This window comes from Cryptotermes secundus, unplaced genomic scaffold (assembly GCF_002891405.2).
Source record: "Cryptotermes secundus unplaced genomic scaffold, Csec_1.0 scaffold465, whole genome shotgun sequence".
NCBI classification, from domain to species: Eukaryota; Metazoa; Arthropoda; class Insecta; order Blattodea; family Kalotermitidae; genus Cryptotermes; species Cryptotermes secundus.
Window position 1 is genome coordinate 1,794,542 of NW_019738964.1, and position 25,017 is coordinate 1,819,558.

Sequence of the window (25,017 nt, forward strand, 5' to 3'; positions counted from 1 at the left end):
ATTTACCTTGTTCTGAAGCAGTTATTTACAGTTTGTCTCAACCCTAAAAATCAATTTGTTCTTGTTCACTACCGTAACACTTGTATACTGCACTATTTTGTTCTTACATTCACTGGCTTGGATCTGACAGTATGAAACTTGCTATTTGCATTTCACAGCAGATAGTCTATGTAAGACAAAGCACACAGAGTTTCTGGAAGTTGTGAAGTTGAAAGAAGAGGGGGAAGTCTGTAATGTTTGGTGGCAATGCACACACAAGTGTGAAGCTGTGACTAGCCTCCTTTCCCAGCCTCACCCACCCCTTCCACTCAGTCACTGCAAGACAAAAAGTAAAGTTTTCTCTGTGCTGAGCTTATTAAGCGCTATACCATGAAAATGTATGAGGGAGTAGTAGATGTACAGATCCATGTTTCTTTACCTTGGCACTAGTTGCAGGTGAGTGGTCAGATTCATGCCCTGGCCTCTTTACCCCCAGGAAAAGAGCCCCTGATACCCACTGGACAGGAAGATGGGTAGGCCCCATAGATGATCTGCATGACATGGAGAAGAGAAAATTCTTGACCCTACTGGGACTCAAACTCTGAACCCTAGGTTGTTCAGCCCATAGCCAGTCGCTATATTGACTGTGCTATCTCTGCTCAGCAATCATCTAGTGACTGCACTTTGGTTGAAGGCAAATGGGGCTGCAGAATGAGATAACAGAAACATATTGAGGATGCTATTGCACAGGCTAATGGTGAAAACTGGACACTGGATTATGAATTATGGTTTATGGTTGCTTCTACATTTCACTGGGGCATGCAATAGTGTAGTTAGTTGCGACATTATGCTACAAGCCAGGCCGCAGGTTTGACTCCCAATGAAATCACTGGATTTTTAATTCGCCTAATTGTTCCAGCCATACTGTGGTCCTGGGATTGACTCATCCTCTAACAGAACTGAATACCAGGAATCTTTCTGGGGGTAAAGGGTGGCCGGTGCATAACAGTGACAACCTCACTGCTATCTGTGAGCCGATTGATGAGAAAATGTGGCAGCCTCAATGTCTCACAACCCTATGGGCCTCCAAAGCCTACTACAGGGACAGATTTACCTTATTTTTTTAATATATTTCACCAAGTTACATGCCTGAGTACTGCCTGCTTCCTGAGTTCTGTCTGCAAACTCCACATATTCTGCATGAAGGCATCAGGAATGGAGATGTGTGTCAAAACGATTTGTGCAGGAGCAATGCTAGTAAGAAGCAGTGCCTACCAAGCAAAGTCAGTCCAAAAGATTTGGTACTTATGTGAAACCAAAAAGAAAACAAGCTACCAAACAAACTTTTATCAGAACCAGTAATGGTGATTGAGCGCCACAGTTTGGCTGTAAAGGTATGCAATCTAGAAAGACCTCAGATGAAAATTTCTCTGTTCTGTTCTCCACAACAAGGAAGATTATCACCTTAACTTTCCTTGTTAAATTTAAACTACAATCTTAGCTTTGAATTATGGAAAGATGTATTTGATGAGGGAGATGTGAATGTTATGTTCAATACTTTCCTAAATACATTTTTAAAACATTTTTATAATAGTTTTCCTGAATCATCTACTAGACATTGCATCAATAATAATAAAGCATGGATATCATCTAGTATAAAAATTAAATGTAGTATAAAAAGGCATTTGTATTTAAACAGTAAGGAGAGTAACAATGCCAATATTAAAAGTCATTATAAGGCGTATTGTAGAGCTTTGTCTAGAGACATTAGGGAGGCCAAACGCTTGTATTATGATAAACTGATTATAAATTCCAAGAATAGAACTAAAACTACTTGGAACATTGTTAAACTGCTAACTGGAAGAAAATCCTATAATGAAACTACACCTAGCCTGAGTGTTCTTAGTAAATCACATATTAACCCAAAAATGATTGCTGATTCTTTTAACAAATATTTTTTATCAGTAGCAGAGTCTATTACTATAAACACACCGAACAATAATAATATAATTGATATTTGTAATAAATCTAATAAATATTTAACAGATATATTCATAAATACCTTCCCTCTTATTAATTATAGTTATGCAACAACTAATGAAATTGGAAAAATCATAGACAAATTGAAAACCACCAACTCATATGGTTATGATGAGATCCCTATCAAAATACTAAAAAGTTGTAAACATTTTATTACTTCACCTTTAACTTATATAATTAATAGATCGTTAGTTACTGGTATATTCCCTGATAGACTCAAATTTTCTGAGATAAAACCTATATACAAGAATGGTGATAAAAATCTTATCAGTAACTATAGACCCATATCATTATTGACTTCTTTCTCTAAGATATTTGAAAGAGTGCTGTTTGCAAGACTTTGTCATCATCTGACTAACAATAACGTGTTGGCGAGTGAACAGTTTGGATTTCGACCTGATTCTTCCACTGAAAAGGCTATCAATAGACTGCTTGACCAGATTTTAACTGCCCTAAATGTTGGTCAAAATGTGGGCGTAATATTTTGCGACTTGAAAAAAGCGTTTGATTGTGTGAATCACAAGATCTTATTGTCTAAATTGGAATTTTATGGCATTACAGGACCGATGCATAAAATAATAGCATCATATCTTACTGGAAGATTTCAAAGAATAAGACTACAAGCTAAAGACTGTAATTTGAATATTCGTTCTAGTTGGGGTGTAATCTCACATGGTGTCCCACAGGGATCAATTTTGGGACCCCTTTTGTTTTTGATTTATATTAATGATTTACCCTTAGTATTAAATAGGATTTCTTCTCCTATTCTTTATGCAGATGATACTAGCGTAATTATATGTAATCCGGATCCTCTAAATTTTCTTCACAATGTGACTGAAGTTTTCAATAAATTAGATTCATGGTTCAATGCCAATTTATTATCTTTTAATTTTTCTAAAACCGAATTCATTAAGTTCAAAACAAAGAATATATACGAGCACGCTACTAAGATAGTATATGATGATATGGAAATTTCTAATTCATCCCATATAAAGTTTTTGGGAGTTAACATTGTAAACACATTATCTTGGAAAACTCATATTGACTTACTCATCCCAAAACTTAGCTCTGCATGTTATGCAATCAGAGCTATTAAACCATATGTAAATCAGGAAACCTTGTTGATGGTTTACTATGCTTATTTTCATTCACTTATTGACTATGGTGTCATTTTTTGGGGTAATTCTTCATATGCCATAAATATTTTTCGTTTACAAAAGAGGGTGGTTAGAATAATAACTGGTGCTAGTAATAGAAGCTCGTGTAGACAGATATTTACCACTTTAAAAATTCTTCCTCTATCATCCTTATACATTTATTCACTTTTATGCTTTGTGGTACTTAACATGGATCAATATCAATTTGTATCTGATGTACATAACAGAGACACTAGACAGGGTTTTAACCTTAATCTTTATCAACCTTCAACTCATTTATCATTATACCAGAGAGGCTCGTATTATATGGGCATTAAATTATTCAATAGTCTTCCATTAAACCTGAAACAATTATACAGAGATGTCAAACAATTTAAATTAAAGATAAAGGAATTTTTGTATAATCACTCATTTTATACCTTGGAAGAGTATTTTGTGTATTTTAATTGAAGGGTAATTTTGACACTGATCATACTCATGAGTTTTAGTTGTATTATTTATCTATATGTGTACATTGACTTAGTACTTTTGTACTGTTTATTTATTTAAGTTTATTATTTATATTTTATTTATTATACTTTGGAAGAGAATTCTGAGTATCTTTAAGATGTAGTATTAATCTGATATGGTCATATTCATATAATTTGTACAAAGGTGTTAACAGTTTTAAATTGAATCTGAAGAATTCTAGTCTTGTTACTCATTTTATGTATTGGAAGAGTATTTTGTGAATTTTAATAGGAAGAGTAAACTTAATGCTGGTCATTTTCTTGGGTTTTAGTTGTATTATTTTATTATATCTGTATGATTAGCATTGTGCTGTATTTTATTGTTGTTTCTTTTATATATTTGGAAGTGTATTTTGAGTATTTTTGATAGGAAGGGTTGAATTGATACTCATTATGTTTTTTATGATCTCAGTAGTATTATTTAACATATCTGTATATTGACTTGGTACCTTGTACTGCTTTTATTTATGTGTTTTGTTTGACTTTTCCACATCTTCTGAATGTATTTCTAGTATTGGATTTATGGAAATAAAGACTACTACATCTTTACTTGTTGGGTCTATCAACTCCAACTCTCCAATCTTCAACCAGTTGTGTAAAATATGTCTCATTCTTCAGATGACCTACAGCTTATGCATTTACAATATCCACAGACAGTGGCACGCTCCTTGGCAAAGTTGACCCTTATAAACAGTGGACCTTCTATGAATGATTCATCTACACCAACAGCTAACAACATTATTCCACTGAGGTAAAGTGGGTATGTCTGGAGAGAGTGAATGTGGTTTAAGAATCATATTATCCAAAGGCTTAACAATGAATCCTTTCTAGAATTTTCAATTAAAAGTTCCCAATACAATTTTGTATTAGTTTTGTATTGTATTAAAGTGCTAATGGTTGTCTGTGAGCGCTTAATTTAATTCTTGTTTAGTAACTGTTGTTTTGGAAGAAAGGAGGAGTGTGGGGTACCATGGCATAAGTATCATAACAATGTAACATTCCAATTTTGTACAAAAAAAAAAGGCACAAACACAAGGTAAGAGTGGTTCTTGAAATACAGCTGAACATAAAAACGATTGATTTGTTGTTAACTAGAAGCACAGTAGAAAGCGGCGCATGGATGGCGTGGACAGTATATCCACCACTATCAAAAGAGACTGCCCATGCCAGAGTTTCAGTAGACCTGGCAATCTTCTAGGTACACTTTGCTGGGGCATTCTCGATCTTAAGGGCAGTAAACTTCATCTCAACAACGTTTAATACATAGCCCGGAAACATAAAGACCAAAACGAATTCCATTATTTATACGAACAGTAGCAATTACAAAGTTACTCCTATTACTACCACACAACAAACGTCTGCACATTACTTAAAAACTTACTGCCAACCACCTTATACTCGTAGCATAGGCTCACCTGGTGTGATTTTGACGCATGTCTCACTAACGATGAAAACATATTGTACAAAAAAAAAAAGAAATAAAAAACTACTCGTTGCTGTAATTTTGTATGGAGAATAAGATTAAATACATTCCACAGCTTTCCAAATCAGCGTCAATGACAATTCAATTACAATGAATGATTAGTAAACTGGATATTCAGAAACCTTGATCCTACACACAAACAAACATATCAAAGTCCACTTACACCACACTTACACAAACACGCTCAGACACCCTCAGAAACTACCTTCCAGCTCCCAGCTAACAGACTTCCATTAGACCACCCTTTCCAGATCAATGCTTACGAGAAAAACATTAATGCTGCTGTTATTCACTACTGAAGAATTTGAACATACAAGTAACCATAACCTAGAAGTGTACGTACAGATTGATGTTCGGAATTAACTTCTCTTCTGAGCTTCCATTTTTACATAATGTCAAAGGTGCCTATTGCATATCTGACACGTAAAGAAACTTTTAGTGCTTGTCATCGATTACATAGGTAACACATACATTATGTTGGTAACATGTTTACAAGAAATGAAGTCGTATACGCTGAAGTACCAGAATGAGGTTTATTTTGTAACTTACTTTGCCTATCCTGACAAGTTTTGTTAGTCCCTGGAAGTCAGGGCTGAACAAATTTGGATGAGGTTCGCAATAAAGCGAAAGTAGGCACGCTGACAATTTTGAGTCCACAATATGCGGTGCACAAAGCACAATGCACGTTCGTTAGTGTACGCTACGAAAAAATATAATTCATTTATTTTTAGTATGAATTATTGGTATAGTAATTCCCTGGCCATATTAGTGTGTTATTTTGGAAATATAAATAATCCTTTTTTTCATGTAAAACTGTTTATCGCCCCGTTGTCTACATAGGTTTAGGGACGCACAGGGTTTTCATTAAATATAAGCGATGAATGCTAAATAGACTCGCCTGCTTGTAAGCCCATTAGTAGGCATTTCGTCCAGATTCACAGATATAGGGACACAACCATGCAGAGGAGGTTACATGGAGGCTCTACAACAGTGGGGCTAACAAACAGTGCTTCCAGCAACTATCAGAAAATTTGCTCCCCTCTCAGAAGTCCAACCCATTTCATTGAAATGCCACAAGTTATTTTAGAACCAAGCATATGAAAATTAAATACTGACAGGGCTAGAAATTTCGGATTTAGCCTAATCGAAGTAGTATCAAACACCATCAAACCAGAATAGTACGTCATGAATAGAATTATATCCACTAGTAGAACCATGAAATCAATTCATAACATGGGAAGAATTCACTATTTATTGCTTGCAAATTGCAATTGACTCATCACTTGTGATATGTGGGCCATACATTGTGCACCCAGAAAATGATGTAGATGCCAGTGAGGTTTCAGGTTTGCATAGCAGTGAATGTGAGGATTGCTCTCTTCTACTCTGAAGCTAGAGGCAGCAGATTTCTCCAAATTGGTACCCTCATGCAATGCTACAGGGTGTCACATTTGCACAGACAGCAGTTTGCATTGGTACAGCACCATAAAATTTCCATGTACACTCCCTTCCATATGTCTTGATTCATCATCTTCCGTACCCATGGCCTGTAGTCCACGTGCGAACTATACCGACTGAGCGACTGCCGCTTGTCGGCGAAGTTAGTGACAACTTTAGCAGCTAGAGCTTGAGTCGTCATTCATGAAATACTTTTGCATTTCTCATTCAGCAGTACATAATCTCTGTGGCTAACATGGCAGTATTAAATAACTTTCAAAATAAACATCTGATTAGGGTACCAAAATTTCTTGTTTGGGGTGGGTTGGGGGGAGGAAAATTAGCTACATCAGGAATGGTTTAAATAGGTAGCAGGGTGGGCCATATACTCCAACCTAGGATTACCAGGAGAGATGGTTACAGAACTAGTTCTTTGTATTCTAGTGTTATTAGCTGAGCTGTAATGAGAACTGTGAAATATATGTTGCTGAACACTCTTCTCATTACAGTCCAGCTGCTAAATCCATCAGTGAATTTTTAGTGCATACAGGACATTTGAAGACAAATTTAAGTAACATGGATTAGAACTGCTTTAGTTTAATAGCAAACTGTATGTATAGTATTGGCTGCTAGAAATTTGACTGTGTTATAAAAGGTGTGTTCTGTCCTAACTTACATCTTCATACAGAATTACTGGGTTTTTTGGACTTTTTCCATCATCCGGCATTCTAGGTAATAGAGGACATGACGTTTCGGAAACTGAATCTGTTTCCATCTTCAGGTGAGGAAGGAAGACACCTACTCAGTTGGGCCCCTTAGAAAGAGTGATTGAGATTTACTCTTTCTAAGGGGCCCAAATGAGTAGGTGTCTTGCTTTCTCACCTGAAGATGGAAACAGATTCAGTTTCTGAAACATCATATACTCTATTACCTAGAATTCTGGATGATGGAAAAAGTCCAAAAACGCAGTAATTCTGTGTGTCATCCACCATCGTCAGAACCCTTTAGAATCTACTTACATCTTCATGTTATATACTTCACACAGCATGGTATATTGCGCGTGTACATGTATGTAAGAATATACTGTTGTTTTTATTTGGCAATCATTGTTCTTTATACAGTCCACAATTAAGTGAAGAAGAGAACGTGCAAGTATATGGAAAATGCAATAATATTAATGGGCATGGACATAATTATGTAGGTGAGTTCATTACCATAATTTTACATACAGTATTTTTAATAAAATCAATATTAAACAGAATAATTAAATTGTTTAACAAATGATTTTTAATTATATTAAATTAGGATCTCTTCTGTCAAGGTGAACTCCATGTGAAGGCAAAATTATTGGGGTATGTCAGTGTGTATTTTAACATAAGAGATAAACAGATTTTCTGCATTACTTACTTACTTCCTTACTCATGGAGCTGAGCCTTTCTGGAGGAGCCGCCAATTCTGTAGCTACTCAACAATTTCCCAGCATTTTATGGAACCCAAAGGTTCATTACCGTGTTCACAAGAGCCCTCAACTTGTCCCTATCCTGAGCCAGATCTACCCAATCCATACCATCTCATCCTATCTCTCTAAGATCCATTCTAATATTGTCCACCCACCTACGCCTTGGTCTTCCCTGTGGTCTCTTTCCTTCTGGCTTTCCCACCAATATCCTATAGGCATTCCTCGTCTCCCCCATTCGTGCTACATGACCTGCCCACCTGATCCTCCTTGACTTGATCATTCTAATTATACTTGGAGAAGAATACAAGTTATGAAGCTTCTCAGTATGCAGTTTTCTCCAACCTCCTGTCACTTCATCTCTCTTCGGTCCAAATATTCTCAACACCCTGTTCTCAAACACCCTCAATCTCTGTTCCTACCTTAATGTCAGAGACCAAGTTTCACACCCATACAGAACCACAGGCAAAATTATAGTTTTGTATGTTCTAATTTTTATGTTTTTGGACAGCAGACGAGAAGACAAAAGGTTCTGGACTGAATGGTAGCAAGCATTACCCGAGTTCAATTGCCTCTTAATTTCCTCCTGAATCAGGTTTCAATCTGTTATCATTGTTCCCAAATATCTGAACTGTGCCACATTTTCAAAACATGTGTTTCCTATCTTTATGTAATGATTTTGCCCTGCATTTTGGGGATGAGACAGTAAATATACTTAGTTTTCTCTGTGTTTACTTCTAGACCAACCTCTTTACTTGCATTAGTCAGATAATAATGAAAAAATTAGCTATTCTTCAAGAAAACCCACGATCACTTAGGAGGGATCTGTTTTACAGTATTCCCATGAGATGAGTTAGGCTGATTTAAATGTATTCAGATGGATCCTATAATAAACTCCATGTAGGTCAAAGCTTGTCTGATACATTTCTGGGTCAGAATGACGTGAAACAACTAGATGTTTTATCGCCATTGCTTTTCAACCCTACTTTAGAATACAAAGTTCAAGAAAACTAGGTAGGACTAAAATTGAATTAGACTCATCAGCTTCTGGTCTGTGACAGTGATATTACTTTATTTGGGGAAAATATAAATACCATAAACAAAAAAATAAATGTAATTAGATGCACATGTAGTAGATGGTCTAGAATTAACAAAGACATAACTAAGTACATGTTCATGGCTTGTTACCCAAATACAGTACAAAACCATAATATAAAGCTAATTTTTTTTAAATGTGAAAGAATTCAAATTTTGGAAAAGATACCAACAAAACAGAATCGAATTCGTGAAGAAATTAAGAGCAAAATAAATTAAGCTTACAAATTATAAATCACTCCGTCCAATGTGACCTGTAAGTTTTTTACTACGCAAAAACTTAACACCCTTACATGTTTCGGTCTCTGTGGACCATCTTCAGAGGGCAAACATCACTACAAATAGGAAACCACTATCACATAATTTGTTTACACGCAAAGTATGTACACTTATATGTTACAACACACAGTACACAGAATAGAACGTTTCACAAACACAGCAGTTTCCTGGGAATGTAAGTTTTAAAAATGTATAAGATTCCTTGATGCTAATTTATTAAAAGTTTTTTAGATTGTCAATGATTAAAATTCGTAAACCGTGCAGGCTCGTGTTCGTCCTCCCATCGTCTCTCTTATATGGGGCAGATATTGTGCCACCTGGCCATCTTGGAGTGGAGGTTCTTTATATCATCCAGGGTTTGCTCGTGGCTGCTGTGCTGTGAAAACATGTGTTAAAAATTTAATATCTTCAATTACAGAATTAATTATTAATTCCCAGTCATAAAGTATAAATTTAAGTATAAAAAACAGAAATGTAGTATTAATAGTTAATAACAGATCAATTGAAGTACATCTTCTGAACACAGGCCACATAATAAAACACAGTAGGCATTAAATAATATCGTTATACTCAATAAAAGCATACAAGAGCAGCCAGATAATTCTCAATAGCTTCATATTTAATTAGTAATACACACAATATTTACAAATTATGAACTCGCAGGGATAATTATTATTCATATCAGGATCTTTAACAATTTTAAAATAAATAGATGGGAAGATAATATTAAAATAGGTCTTTAAAGAAATGGGGGGCACGCGGTAGCATAGTTGGCTGAGGCACTATGCTACAAGCCGAAAGGTCACAGGTTCAAGTCCTGATGAGGTCATTGGAATTTTTCAATTGACCTAATCCTTCCAGCCGCACTGTGGCCCTGGGGTCGACTCAGCCTCAACAGAAATGAGTATGAGGAATTAATTAAATAATTTTCCTGGGGAGTAATGCGCGGCTGGCGCATAAAGCTGACAACCTTACTGCCATCTCTGAGCCGACTGTCTAAATAATGTGTGACCCTCAACGTCTCACAGCCCTATGGGCCTTCACTGCCTGTTACAGGGATAGCTTTACTTTTTACTTTAAAGAAATGGGAAGGTGTGGATAGGCCTTACCAGGATAGGCACCAGTGCCAGGTCCTTGTGAACATAGTAATGAACCTTGAGGTTCCCTAAAATGGTGGAAATTTCTTGAATAGCTGCACAACTCTTAGCTTCTCAAAAAGAACGCTACCTAATGAAGGTAGTTAGTTAGTTCCTGCAACTTTAATCATCAGAAATGTTTCCTTCATTAATGAATATTACAAGAATTGTCCTCATTGTTCTCTGGATATCTTTTAACTACTTCATAACACGCATAAAGTAGTTTGGTTATAATGGTGGCTGTGTGGGTGTCAAAGGGTTACAGAATATGAAATTCCTTGTAGAATAAGTAATATTTTAATTTAATTTTTTTTCTTGTTGTTTGGAAAGAATTAATGGTTATTTACATAATATCAATACTGGGTAGTTCAGTGAAGTAAACATTTAAAAAATCACAGAAATTAAGCTATCTATGTAGTACAGTCAATGATTTCATGGATTGGCCACATAGTGGAACTGTTATGCACTACAGCAGATATGTGGAGCCACAAGATGGTGCCATGTCCGTTCTTCTCTTCTGCCAGCAAGAAACAGTTATGTGTGTATAGTGCATTCAGTCAGTGTTGTGAAGGGTAACTGTCTGCAAGCAGCAGAACTTGAGAATATCACAGTTTGAGCAACAGGAAAATGTCAGGTTCTGCCAAAAATTAGGCAAATCCGCTAGCAAAACATTTCAGATGATCAAGCAAGTGTATGGTGAGGAAGCCTTGGGCCGTAGTGTGTTTAAGTGGTACGAACGTTTTGCATAGGGGAGAGACAGTTTGGAAGATGATGAGCATACCAGTCAGCCATGAATGGTCAGAACTGAACTCAAGATCCAAGAATTTGCCATGTTGATGCATGCCAGCCACTCCCAAATGGTAGATGAAATAGCAGCAGCAGGGATTATCCATGGTACTTGCCACAATATTCTGTCTAATGACTTGAACATCTCTTGTGTTACCCAGCACAGTGTTCCACATGTCCTGACGCATGACCAACATGGCGATTGTATGAGCATTTGCAGTGACCTGATTGACAGTGCTATACCAGCAGTGGCAGTTCTCCCCAGGCCAGCATGTCTGTGATTACTTACCACTACTTCAGTGATCCTATGATTCACATCTGGAATGTCTGTTAACAGTGATGGTACAAACACATTATCCTTCACATAAGCCCACAAAAAGAAATCACCTGCTAGGAACCCCACGTTTCATCATCTTCAGTTCCATAAGTCATCCATCTTCATGGTGGCATGTTTTTCAGGTACTGTCACACCTCTCAGTGAAAGCAAGGAGGAGCGCCATCTTGATGGAAGGTGAAATCAGCAGAATCATGAAGTTGAGGCATATGCTAATTGATCAGCACGTCAAAAGAATGGCTCCTGTAATCATGTTTTTGATGAAAAGATTGGGCCATATACCTTTTGTTGTGAAAGGAGATGAAACACATCGACTTTTTGGGAGTCCTGTTCATGCTTAATAATTTGATGAGGATTTTCTGGCCCAGGCATGAATGTGGTGGTTGACCTTACCACTTAAGTGAAAAGAGGCTTCATCGCTGAAAGCAAGCCATGCTGCCATGTCATCCTTTTTAAGCTTCACTTGAAGATCAAGTAGAAATTGTGTTTGTCATTTAATTTCAAAGCCTATGTCAGCTGCAGCTTGTAAGTTTTCATAAGCAGATGCTTCCAGAGAATGTGCCAGACTGTGTTCTGAGACAAATTCACCTCACAGCTTCATCTGTAAGCAGACTTCCATGGGCTGTGTGGAAAGGCCTCCCTCACTTGCTGTGTGGTTTCATCAATGATGTGGGGGCAAGAAGAATTCTTTTCCTTCCAGATGCATGCTTTGGTTTGAACTGCTTACTCCACATGTAAATTTATTTTCATTATGCTAGATCCTTCAGTAAAGTTTACAACACTCCTCTTGGACACTTGTAGCAGAATTCATCTTTGATCACCAAATGACAGAGAATACTTTCTCTTGTATGGGTGCAATTTTCACAACATATGCCCCTGTGCTGAACAGGAAGAGAACGTTTCCCTCTGATGTTTCAAAATATTTGATGAGATTAGTTGTCTATCTGTATATGTGGCATCACTATGAAATTAATATGCACTGGATTGGTAGTGTCTGAAAATGTTTATTTATTGAATGACCCTGTACTAATGTGCAAAATGTTGTTTTATTTCACAGTTGAAGTAACATTGTGTGGACCAATAGATCCAGATACAGGAATGGTAATGAATATTAATGATCTAAAGCAGTACATGAACAGTGCAATCATGGAGCCAATGGATCACAAGAACCTGGATAAAGATGTTCCTTACTTCAGTAATTTGGTTAGCACCACGGAGAATGTGGCTGTTTTCATTTGGAATAACTTGAAGGCACTATTACCGAATCCAACAATTTTGCATGAAGTAAAAATTTATGAAACAGAAAAGAATATAATTATATTTAGGGGAGAATCTGACTAATTTGGAATATTTAAGACTGAAGCATTTTGTATTTGGTTCTTCTGCACTCTTGTTATGTTGAACATTTATGTTAATGATTCAGACATTTTTGTGAAAGTTGTGAGAGTACTTGATTTGATACTAATCTACATATAAAATGAGACAAAAGTCTGATATTTGTAGTTCAGTTATACATCGAATCATCAGGTCATAAAATATTTATAATTAAGCTTTCTGCCTGATTATGCCACATCTTGTAGTATAAACACATGTCAGATGCCATCATTTAGCATTTCTTAACACATTGCGGACCGGTTGTTTAAATATTTAAATCACCCTGGGGACCAGGGTTTTTAAGCCTAGCACCCTAACTTGTGCACTGTTCACTTTAAAAATTAATATAAAATCTCCTAATTAATATTATGAACTAAAATTTTTGGAGAACACTTACCAGAGCTCCTAGAAGTGCTTGCACGTGTGATATCTCTGGAAACTTTCATCGGAGCTCTCACTTTCACTGGACACAATATTTTGGGGGGCCCTGTGGCCCCTGTCACTGTCACTTTCACTGAGGCTGACCTCGCTATCAGAAGACGAAGCAGTTGGCAAATCTGATAGCTCATCGGAGAACAAATCTAATATCTCTTGTTCTCCGAGAGAACGCTTCGCCTGCAACTGCTTTCATCTCTGATCCATGTTGCACTGGTAACTTCCTGGTTCATACGTGGAAGCTTGGACTCGAACAAAGGCTTTTTTCTTTAGGGTGACAGGAAATGAGCGTGATCATGTTACTGGCTAAGCTAGCAAACATTCCCGAGGTCAACTAAGCAGTAGTTATGATGCAACGTGGCCACACAGCGAGATATAGTCAGTTACAACATAATGCATCAGAAAAGGACCAATAGGCCCACCCGGTCCGCAACGCTATAGAAACGTAGAAGGCCAATTGGCCCCTCCTGTCCTGAATGTGTTAAATCTGCAGATGCCTTCATTAGCATTTAATCTTATTATATATTATGATTATTTATTTTAAATGCTTGCCTGTAATAAGCCACTGCTGCTGGAAAGCACTCTAATGAATTAATTGAATCATTGTTATTAATACTACTGGTAATATTAATGCATCAGGCTGATGGTTGCTCAGGCAGTACCAATAATATGTATGATATTCATGTGACCTGTGTAATAACAGATCCTCTACATTTGTTACGACAGTTCCATTTTGTGGCAGAATGTAAAATCTATATTGAGCTTCTGGTGTGTTAACATTTAACTAATGAAACAATGGAGGTTAGGCATGTGAAATTTTGTATGGGGATATTAAACACATCTATAAATGCTATGTGAACTTTTTTTTTTTTTAATATATTACAATTTAAGAACTTCTCTTAGTTTCTCTGGTGCAGTTTATTTTGTCATTGTCCAGACCACACAATACAGATTTGAGATACTTCATCCCCCTCAAATCATATGACGAAGTTGTCATACTCATCAACTTCAGAATGCAGCACAGCCTACATCAATAGCTGATTGACCTCTAAAGGAAGAGTAAGATACAAGGTGTTATTGGAAAGTTCTTGGGTTAGGTCAAAAAAGAAATGCTGGCTTAACTTACTCAATTTTGGCTGCCATCTCCATCAAAATAGTCTCCTTGGGAACATGTACAGTGATCCCATTGTTTTTTCCACACTTCAAAAGCACCGCAGAAGTCATTTTCCTTAATGCTCTCAAGTACTGCTTGTGATTACCTTTGGATTTCAGACGCTGTTTCAAAACGTCCCTTGAGTATAGTTTTCAATTTTGGAAACAAAGCAAAATCACAGAATGCTAAGTCCAGCGAGTAGGGAGGATGGAGAACAATAACCATGTTGTAAGATTTGTTTTCACAGCAGTGACTATGAAGAGAGCAGTCTTCTGGGATGTGGCGCCATGTGGATACTGTATACACCCAGTGTATACGAGTGTGGCAAGGTCTGTATTGGGCAGACGGGCCATTCCATGGACACAAGGTTGAAGGAGCATCAGTGGCACATCCGTCTCGAACATCCAGACGAGTCAGCTGTGGCTGAACACAGCACCGATTTGGGCACCGCGTTCAGCTTCAGAATACCTCCATCCTTGCCACCAAGACTCATTATATGGAACACATCATTAGGGAGGCCATTGAGATTGAACTCCATCCTGACAATATGAACAGAGAGGTGGGGTTTTGTCTCAGCAAGTCATGGAAGCCTCTCATCTGTTCCCTCAAGAAACTCCAGGGACATGATGCCAGATCCACAAGGCCACGCAAGTCCATGCCTGACTCGCATAGCAGCACCCAAGTTTTAGGGCTAATGCCCTCCCATTAACCTTGCCTTTCTTCCCCGACACAATATTCTGTACCTGCTGTAGCCTGCTACCTGCTGGCCCAACCTGACCAGACCCTTCCCCTCTCCTCTCTACTGATTTCCTTCCCTTCCTGCTCTATACAGCTGGGTTTATTCTCAACATTAATCTATTTGCCCCTGCTCACACCGGTTCTTCACTTGCGAATTTTCTTCTTTTTTCTTCTACCCTGACGATACATTTCTCCAAAACATCGGTTAACACAATATCTACATGGCGCCACATCCCAAAAGACTGCTCTCTTCAATAACCATGTTGTTAGTCACATGTGGTTTTCAGGGATGTGTGGGCAGGTGCATTGTTGTGATGAAGGTGCCACTTTGCTTGATCAAAAGTTCTGGTTTTTCATCATACATTTTCCCTCAGGCATCTCAAAACATCACAGTAAATGTCAGAGTTGACCATAGTGTTAGGAGGAAGAAATTCATGGTGAACAATCCCCTTCATGTCAAAAAAAAAAAAAACAATGATCATGCTCTTTGTTGAACTCTGAACCTGCCACACCTCTTTTGCTCTTGGTGATTGTGGGCTCTTCCACTGTGACAGTTGTTGCTTTGTTCCTGGATCCTAATCATAAATCCAACTTTCATCACCCATTATGATCCTAGACATAGTCTTAAAAGTTAGGTTCTTGTTAGCTTCTCTCATAGCTCAAGACACACGTTTACATGCCGCTGATTTTGCTCATTTTTCAAGAGTTGGGGTACAAACTGCATGGCAGTATGGCATATGTTGAAATTTGCTGTTAAAATCTCCTGGCAGACTCCATAACTGATCCCAGCAGTGTCTGCGAGCTCATGGATTGTTCAGCAGTGGTCTTTGTGGATGAGTTCTCGAATTTTTTCAACATTGTCTGTCATCTTGCTGGTGTTTGGCTGCCCTGAACATTTGTCATCTTCAACTGACACTCGATCAACCGGTCTTCAAACGTGAATACCATTCAAAAACCACTGTCCAACTAAAAGAATGTTCTCCAGAAGCCCCATGAACCATTTCACTGGTTTTGATAGCAGATTTACTGAGCTTCATGCAAAACTTTATGCAGACACGTTGCTCAATTTTACCATCCATCACAGACAAAACGAAACACGAAGTCGAAAACACTTACTTACTTACTTACTTACTTACTTACTCACTCATGGAGCTGAGCCCTTCTGGAAGATTCGCCAATTCTGCAGCTATTCAAGAATTTCCCAGCATTTCATGGAACCCGAAGGTTCATTACCCTGTTCACAAGAGCCCTCCACTGGTCCATATCCTAAGCCAGATCAGTCCAATCCATACCATCCCATCCTGTCTCTCTAAGATCCATTCTAATATTGTCCACCCACCTACGCCTTGGCCTTCCCTGTGGTCTCTTTCCTTCTGGCTTTCCCACCAATATCCTATATTCATTCCCTATATCCCCCATTCGTGCTACATGCCCTGCCCACCTAATCCTCGTTGACTTGATCATTCTGATTATACTTGGAGAAGAGTACAAGTTATGAAGCTCCTCATTGTGCACTTTTCTCCAGCCTCCTGTGACTTCATCCCTCTTCAGTCCAAATATTCTCCTCAACACCCTGTTCTCAGACACCTTCAGTCTATGTTCCTCCCTTAATGTCATACACACGCATGCAAAAATAATGCATGTTCACAGCGTGTTGTCATGTGACAGACTGATGCAATAGGCTTGCGGAAGTATGACCTTGCCCCCCCCCCTCTCATCTTCTTTCACCGAGGCAGTTACAACAATAACAATCTGAAAACTGATAGCACCATACAGCCATCAAATTTTGGCACAACCAAAAAAGAAACAAAATAATGCAGACATCTACATTCCAACTTGTCTTGTAAATCTGTAAAATTGATGTTAAACAGAAATGTCTCTGATGAACTACTTAAGATTACTGAGTGCAAATTGAAAATGAAATCTGGAACACAACATGCAACAACAGAAACATCATCTCTGAAACCCCATGAATGGAAGCTGTAACCATATTTTGCACCAACTGGACAGGACCGCATGGTAGTCCATCTACACTGACTGCTCTTTACCTTTTGCCTGGCTGGATATCATGTTTATCAGTTTTTTTCTTCCTGTTTGCTCCCACTTTGGAGCATAGGGCTGATTTCTCAGATGGTAGGACTCCTTGGATGGGTGATCAGCTCATCGCAAGGCCTCTACCTAAACACAGAATAAATGCATAAACACACCAAACATCCATGTCTTGTGTGGGATTCGAACCCATGATCCTGGATTCTGAGCGACTGAAGACAGTACATGCCTTAGACTGCTTGGCTACTGTGACCGGCATGTTTATAAGTAGGAATCATTAATTATTGGTGTAAGGTGCCACTGAGTGGGTATCCATAAGGATATATTGAGGATACTGTAGTGAAGGTATGGATGGATAGGCAACTAGCTGAACTGTAGAACTTGAGACATCTCAAGAACATTTACAGCTGAAACTCCAATATGGCAGTGAACAGAAATTAACTGAATGATTCATGAGATATTTTTGTTACAAGATTATCTTCATTTACTCTTCTTGACCACAGACACATCTGTAAAGTTTGCAACATAGACATGTTTTTGGTTTTAAATTCATAACTTAATGAAGCACACAATATCAAATTTGATTAAAATTTTGATGTTTGTTTTTGGAGTTTGTCCGTTGTCTGGTATTCTAAAAAACACAAGAGATACCAGATGATGGAAAGAGTCCAAAAACCCAGTAATTCCAAGGTTGATTTGACCTTATATGGATTGACAAAATGCAATAAACAAATGAAATGAAATATATATAGTACACCATCATCAGAACCCTGTAGAATCCACATATTCATTTATCATAAATGACTACAACAGAGATCTGTCTCTGTATTGATTTATTCAATAATTTTGTGGTTAGGTGTACAGTATGTAGGTTTCCAGTGCACTGATATAAATGTAACAGATTTAACCACAAAGAATAGTTACTGTCTTTACACCCATATCAAAAGGAGTCACAATATAAATACATATAGAAAGCACCGTCTTTGGCTTATGGGTTATTTGGTGTAATTAAACATATCATTAAAAATCTGTACATGTTTTTGTATCACCCTGTTCTACTTGATACATCAAAATTCTTTCCATGAACTATCTTAAAACAGTTAATTATATTTATGAACTAAGCAACCAACACTCCCAGTATATAAGTCTATACAAGTATCTGTCTATGTATTAAAGTGTACGGTTTTCTATACAAAGAGCAAGATATGGAGTGCATGTGCACTACGTCAGTTATCACCGCATGGCAAAATTATTTCATGTAAAAGTTACAAGAGAGATATTAACAATTTATAAATGTACAGTATGATGTTATAGCCTTTCAGTAAACACATATCTACACACAAAACATATAAGCAGTCTTAGAAACGCACACACACATCTCAGAATACTGTATACTGTCATCAGAATTTCAAACAGAAACAAGGCAAAAATTACAGTCAGACAAAATGAAGTATATATATACAGGGTATCCCAGGAGGAATGGATCAAACTTCGGGAGGGTGTTCCTTATGTTAAAGTATGCCGATATAACCCAAAACACCTATGTCCCACTTTTCCTGGGGAGTAAAGCGCGGCCAGCACGTACGGCTGACGACCTTACCGCCATCTTTGAGCCAATTGCCTAGACAATGTGGGACCCTCAACGTCTCACAACCCTATGGGCCTTCATGGCCTGGTACAGGGATAGCTTTACTTTTTTTTACTTTTTACCTGGAAAGTTAGGATGATGTTACAACCTGGAAAAATGACAGAAATTGCAGATGAAGCCAGAAAATTCAGAATAAATATTTTAGCAATTCAAGAAACTAGATGACGACCCGAACAAGGGAGAATAGTTAAAAAAGACTATTTGTATTTTATAGCTGACCAAATTCTAGGACTGGACAGTGTTGGACTGGTTTTATAATTGATGCATAAGCACGCAAAAGTTTAATGTGTTTTGAACTGATTAGTGATGGAATGTGTAAAATTTGTTTCAAAGGGCGTTTTAGAAATGTCACATTAATATCAGCATATGCACCAACAGAAGACAGCCAACTTCACAGAGAATGTTCAAAAATACGAAAATATGATATGTTAATGATTCTAAGTGATTTTAATGCTCAAATTGTTGTACACAACATTAATAAGACCAGTAGTTACCTATGCTACTGAAGCTAGGACATTGAATATTTCTGATGATGCTCTTTGAATATTTGACAGGAAAATTTATGGTCCTGTTTGTGAAGACGGTATTTTGAGGGTTAGATCCAACTCAGAAATTAATAGTTACTTCTAGGAGAGGGCATAATGTGACATGCAAAATCTCTTAGGTTTAGCTGGCTGGGTCATTTGGAGTGTATGGAGAGTGAGAGTACTCAGAAATGTTTACTGAATGGTGAACTCTTTGGAGTTTGTAGAAAAGAGAGACCTAGGAAGAGGTGGTTCCAAAATGTGAAGGATAACCTAAGATGAATGAGGACTGGTAAACGGGAAGAGAAGGCACAGGAACGAAATACATGGCGGTTAATTGTGAAGGAAGCCAAAGCCCATCAAGGGCTATAGAACTGAGAAAGAAGAAGAATTAAACAGCATGGAAAATGTCCTGAAATGTCAATTCATTCTATGCTGGAATTTACTGTACCCGTTACTTTTGGTACCAGTGATTCCATTCTTGTTCTTTTTATGCAGCAGAAAAGAGATAACAACTGGTGATCAAAGAAAATAGAAATTTTAATTTCTTACTTGAAAGGATCCAAAATAAAAATTATTATAGTAAGCATGCTGTCATATCTGAGTGAAAACTGGGATTTTAATTTTTTGGTTAGAATTTTAACTCTCACAGTGCCAGGTGTCAAATTTGCAATAACTAAGTTGATTCTAGAAGTGAGCAACTGATGATATTTTATCAGTTCAGTACCATCAAAGATTTTCTTGACAGCCTGGACAGTTCCAAAAGTAAATCTGTCAGATTCTCATTAGTTGAGTATTCTGAATTCTATTTTCTTGGAAATAAATTACTCTTCTCAACCATTACAGGAATGTTAATGCTAAGTTACACAAACAACTATGAACACTGTATAAATTTAGGTCTCATGATCACTGTGTCTGTCACTTTAAATTTAATAATAATACTAAAATCTTCTACAGCATCCTACATATGAGTAAGCAGTGGAAACTGAATGTAATCACATTTTTATTTGACCTTGTTATATAAAATCCCTGGCTAACAGAACAGCATGGTTATTTGTGCAAGGCTATTGTGTCAAAATATAAATTTACCACAGCATTACTTGCATCATTCAATGTCAAGCAACCTTCTGGAGGGGAGAGGCAACTTGAAACACTTGAATGAAGCTGATCACTGTGTCACATCAGGACCTTCAAACTGAAGGCTGTTCAGTATTCTGAGATGAAAGTGTCGGCATATAATACCTCATTGACACACACACAAATTTTTCACTTTCACTATGTACTATAATTAGTCTTACAAACATATATACATACATAATAAAGGGGCATATTCATCCTATGAATTCTAGTTAAAAATATCTAATGTGGCTGATCTGTTTATAGTTTACCAAATGCAAATAATGGTAACTCAGTTTAACCATATATTTAATCTAGTTATGCACATTTACTTTTACAATAATCTGACAATAAAACTCAAAATTGTTGTGTTCATTTACATTTATTCAACATTATTATCAAATCCAATGGCCTCTTTGTCATATCACAATGTAGTAATGGATTTCTACATCCTAGTATTTTTCTGTGTTAAAAAACAAAATATCCACCACTCTTCCTGAGGAAATATTTCAAATGTCATATATAATTCATGATGTATATATATTAAGTTTAAAGAGAAATTCAAAAACGAGTATTAAACAAGGGAAAATATGCTGTAAAGGATGAATGTCAGTGTAAATGGCCTTCCATATTGATGACAGATTCCTTGAAACAAAAGCCTTAAAATGTACTATTCAGCAGTTATCACTACCAATCTTCATAAAATATGCAATCACGTAAAAATGAATAAAGTTGACAGTAACATCAGTTTTTATAAATACCTTTTCAATACTTACAAAAGTTAAACATGAGTATATCTGGCACTTCTGGCAGCAGGAAATAATGAAACTGAGGATAACTCATCAGTATAATATTTGTCCCCTACATGCATGACCAATGTATCACAGTTAAACACAGGTAAATTTTCATAACAGATTTTATATATAACGAATTGAGATTGAAGCTATGATATTTATATAATATTGTGCACTTACCTCTAGTGAAATATTTGGGAATAAAATGGATATACCTCTGTTATTTTCTAAATCAATGATCCTTTGCAGTCCCAACATCAAATGCTATGCCCAAATTCTAATTGTGATACCCTGTTAAGTGATAGTGCTACTTTTTGCTAAATTTATACACACTGGTAAAGTAGCAGGTTTAATGCTAACTTTTCCAAATGCTGTGACAGTGAGGGAAAATATGCATCAGGCCTTTCAACATTTTGCAAACAACTTCTTTTAATTACCCTTTACTGATTCAAATTGTACCAAAACTAATATTTAATACATGTGTGTGTGAACTCCAACTGAAACAGACTAATTTTTAAGTACCCCGGAGAGATTAATCAACCTATGGCATGCAAACAATGTACAGAACTTGGTGAAACATCCTGTGGCTTTCTAACAGAACAAGGAGTAAGCCAATGACCGCTTAAAAGATGTATATCGCTTGTTCCTTCTTTCCCTTCTTCTTTCTGTCTTTTTCGTGCTGAATTAGCCATTATGGACATACATTGATCATTGATGTGTGTTGTGATAATCAAAGGGCAATGGGCAGAAATATAGTAGAAATTGCATGAGGAATGTCAGAATTCTGAAGAAAATGCTGTTGACTTGCTGCATACCTTTACAATTTACTGTAAAGAATATGTGTAAAATCTTATAAAATACTGCCACTGTGAGCCTTGGTCTTCTTGTACAGACACAGCTCTAGTCTTTAATACCCTTCAACACCAGATACAGATAACTGGTTAGTTTAAACCCTGGCCACTTTACCTCCAGGGAAAGAGCCTGTGGTACCCACTACATAGAAAGGTCCCAAAGCCAGCCTGACCACAGTGGTAAAACAAAAAATCCTGTGCCCCCACCCAGAATCAAACCTTGATTCTTTAGCATCAGCTGTATAAGTCACTATACTAACTTAGCTACTCAGTTCACACTGTCATACATGTCAAGAAATTATCAATCACGAATATTCTTGAAAGAGAAAAGTGATAAAGAAAGTTACAAAATGAAGAATATCTGTCCTGTATTAGTGAGATAAAGGACAAAACTGGAAGCTGGAATTTGTATTAAAGAAAAATAATCTTACAATAGAATATCATAGACTGATACTACAAACCACTACATATACTAGTAGCATGCTCTCCAGATAAATGGTATGAGAGTACTTAGCATACTTTGATCTGTTAGTAAGAAGAATCATGAGAATGATACCACAAAGACCAGAAGATTCTTTAGTAACCACCCATCACAACAGTATCAACCACTTCAAGAGGAGCTTTAACTGAAATTGAAATAAACATTTATTTATATGGGAAAGAAGTGGTCTAGAGAAATGTAACGAGAACGGTGCAGTATCATGGAGCATTTAATAAAGGACTGCAAAGGTAAATGAACTAATTATACATCTTCTGGATACTACACTGTGCAGATCAGTAGTACAGGAATAAAGCATAAAATACATCATAACTTATGTAAAAGTTCAAATAATATAAGAAATGCTCTCTTAAATAATTATCATCATTAGAGCATTAAGATCGACAAAATAATTGTCTGTTTACAGTACATATCATACTGACTAATGCAGTAAAACCTTGTTGACCCTTTCAAGCCTGAAACTGTTTTAAATAACATTAAAACAATTGAGTTCCTACCTCAAAGAAATATTCATCATCTCTATTACAAAGACAAGCTGCTGCTTAGAGAAATGATCTCTGTTTATTCTACAAACCACACAGAATTCATAAATACACTATGCAGGCAAAAATGCATTTTTTTAATGTTAAAGCAGGTGGTATAGCCTATGTGCTTTAAAGGGTTAAAATAAAACTAGAGCTAAAGGCATCCATACAGATTAATCAGTATTAAAATTCAATGCCAACCCTGGCAGTTGTCACTCAAATGAGAGTGATCTCCCAGTGCCAATGACAATTTGCAAAATCTTAACTATATTCACAGAAATATTTTTTCTTGTGGCAGGAGCTGTCATCCAACTGTCACTAAATCTCCACCAATAATAGTAAAGGCATTAAAGAACTGAAATTTGTATTTCCTGATAACTGCATTTGAAAGAAGTATTTGTTTTTCAATTTAATATGCTTGTCTCTTTAGCCACGGATACTTGGCCTGTACATTAGAAATGGAACTAAAATGCATTGTAATGAATATGTTGATTATTAAGTACTGACACAGGGAGAACACCATTGAGTCCATTGTGCACCCTTGTTTTCACTAAAGCTTTTTTAAAGAGCCCTGTCCTGAGCACTGTGGCCAAATCCTCTTTGACTGAGGCCTTGCTAATATCTGTTGGCTCCACCAAAGCAGAGCTGAAGCTTTTCTGACAAAGTATATGGCAGGATAGTTCCTCTCCTGTCCACATTTCCTGCCCATGGCATTATCCAAGCGGCTCATAATATGTAGTTGCCATCTCAGAGCACAGTGGTCACTTAACAATCATGTTGCCAGCCTGCACCCTGTCCATAACCAGTAGGTCTCTGGACAGTTTTTCCAAGAGCCCTTCAATGAACAGCTTTAATTGTCTCTTTATGTGGTGTGGTGACCAGTATTCAGAGTGCTTCCTTAGTAGGCACTCCTTAATCTTAAGCCTGCCAACACACAGTGAGATTGGCATCACTGGTTCAGGACCAAGAAATGGATTATTTCATCCTTTCCTAGCCAAGGTATCTGCATCTTAATTGCCCTGAATTCCACTGTGGCCAGGGACCCAGAGGAGTGTTACCTTGTTTCTGTCAGACAGGGTACGAATTGTCTGTTAACCAAAAACTATTAAGATACACCTGTCAAAATTCTCTGAAGGATCACATATGGTGCATAATTTTTTCCAAAATGTTTTGCCTGAATGTACAAGTGCATAAATTATGCTGAGGTGTAAATTATACAAGTAAATATAGTAAAAAAGAATGCCTTATATGGAGGTCATATCAGTTTGCTTGTGTCCTGGAATCAGTGCCTAAATCATTTAGTTTCTTCTTGTAATTAAATTCTATATTGGCAATGCTCATTATAAGTTGTCAGGCTGTCCCAGTTTCCCATAATTAAATTCACTTTTACTTAAGGATATATTGATCATGTATCAATGTGGTCAATGTGGTGTCTCCACCTTATCGTGGTGAGGGGGTTTGAGTATGCCAAGGACCCTGAGAGCTATACCAGCGGTAGCGTAGCTACTGGCAGGGCCTCCCTTGCTGGACAGGTCAAAGGGTAGGCATCAGACGAAGAGAGACACCAAAAACTGATGTCGGAAGCAGCGTCATCAGCAGCGACTTGAAGCACAGAGCAAAT

General features: G+C 37.1%; 2 protein-coding genes across 3 annotated transcripts in view; one reads left to right on the forward strand and one right to left on the reverse strand.

Moving 5' to 3' along the window:
- The window catches only part of LOC111871480 (electron transfer flavoprotein subunit alpha, mitochondrial), a 22,775-nt gene extending 17,418 nt beyond the window's left edge, over positions 1–5,357 (reverse strand). The window contains exon 1 of the mRNA XM_023864634.1: positions 5,101–5,357. Coding sequence (XP_023720402.1) covers positions 5,101–5,142 — 42 coding nt within the window. The 5' untranslated portion in view covers positions 5,143–5,357. The remainder of the gene's footprint in view (positions 1–5,100) is intronic.
- Positions 5,358–5,407: 50 nt separating this feature from the next.
- On the forward strand, positions 5,408–13,382 carry LOC111871481 (6-pyruvoyl tetrahydrobiopterin synthase). 2 transcript variants are annotated; one of them, XM_023864635.1, is made up of 3 exons: positions 5,408–5,503; positions 7,727–7,806; positions 12,749–13,382. In XM_023864635.1, the coding sequence occupies exons 1-3, from the start codon at positions 5,424–5,426 to the stop codon at positions 13,030–13,032; spliced, it is 444 nt and encodes a 147-aa protein (XP_023720403.1). In that variant the 5' UTR covers positions 5,408–5,423; the 3' UTR covers positions 13,033–13,382. The 2 variants fall into 2 exon arrangements, with proteins under 2 accessions (XP_023720403.1, XP_023720405.1); XM_023864637.2 differs by lacking the exon at positions 5,408–5,503 and adding an exon at positions 5,512–5,628.
- The last annotated feature ends 11,635 nt before the right edge of the window (positions 13,383–25,017 follow it).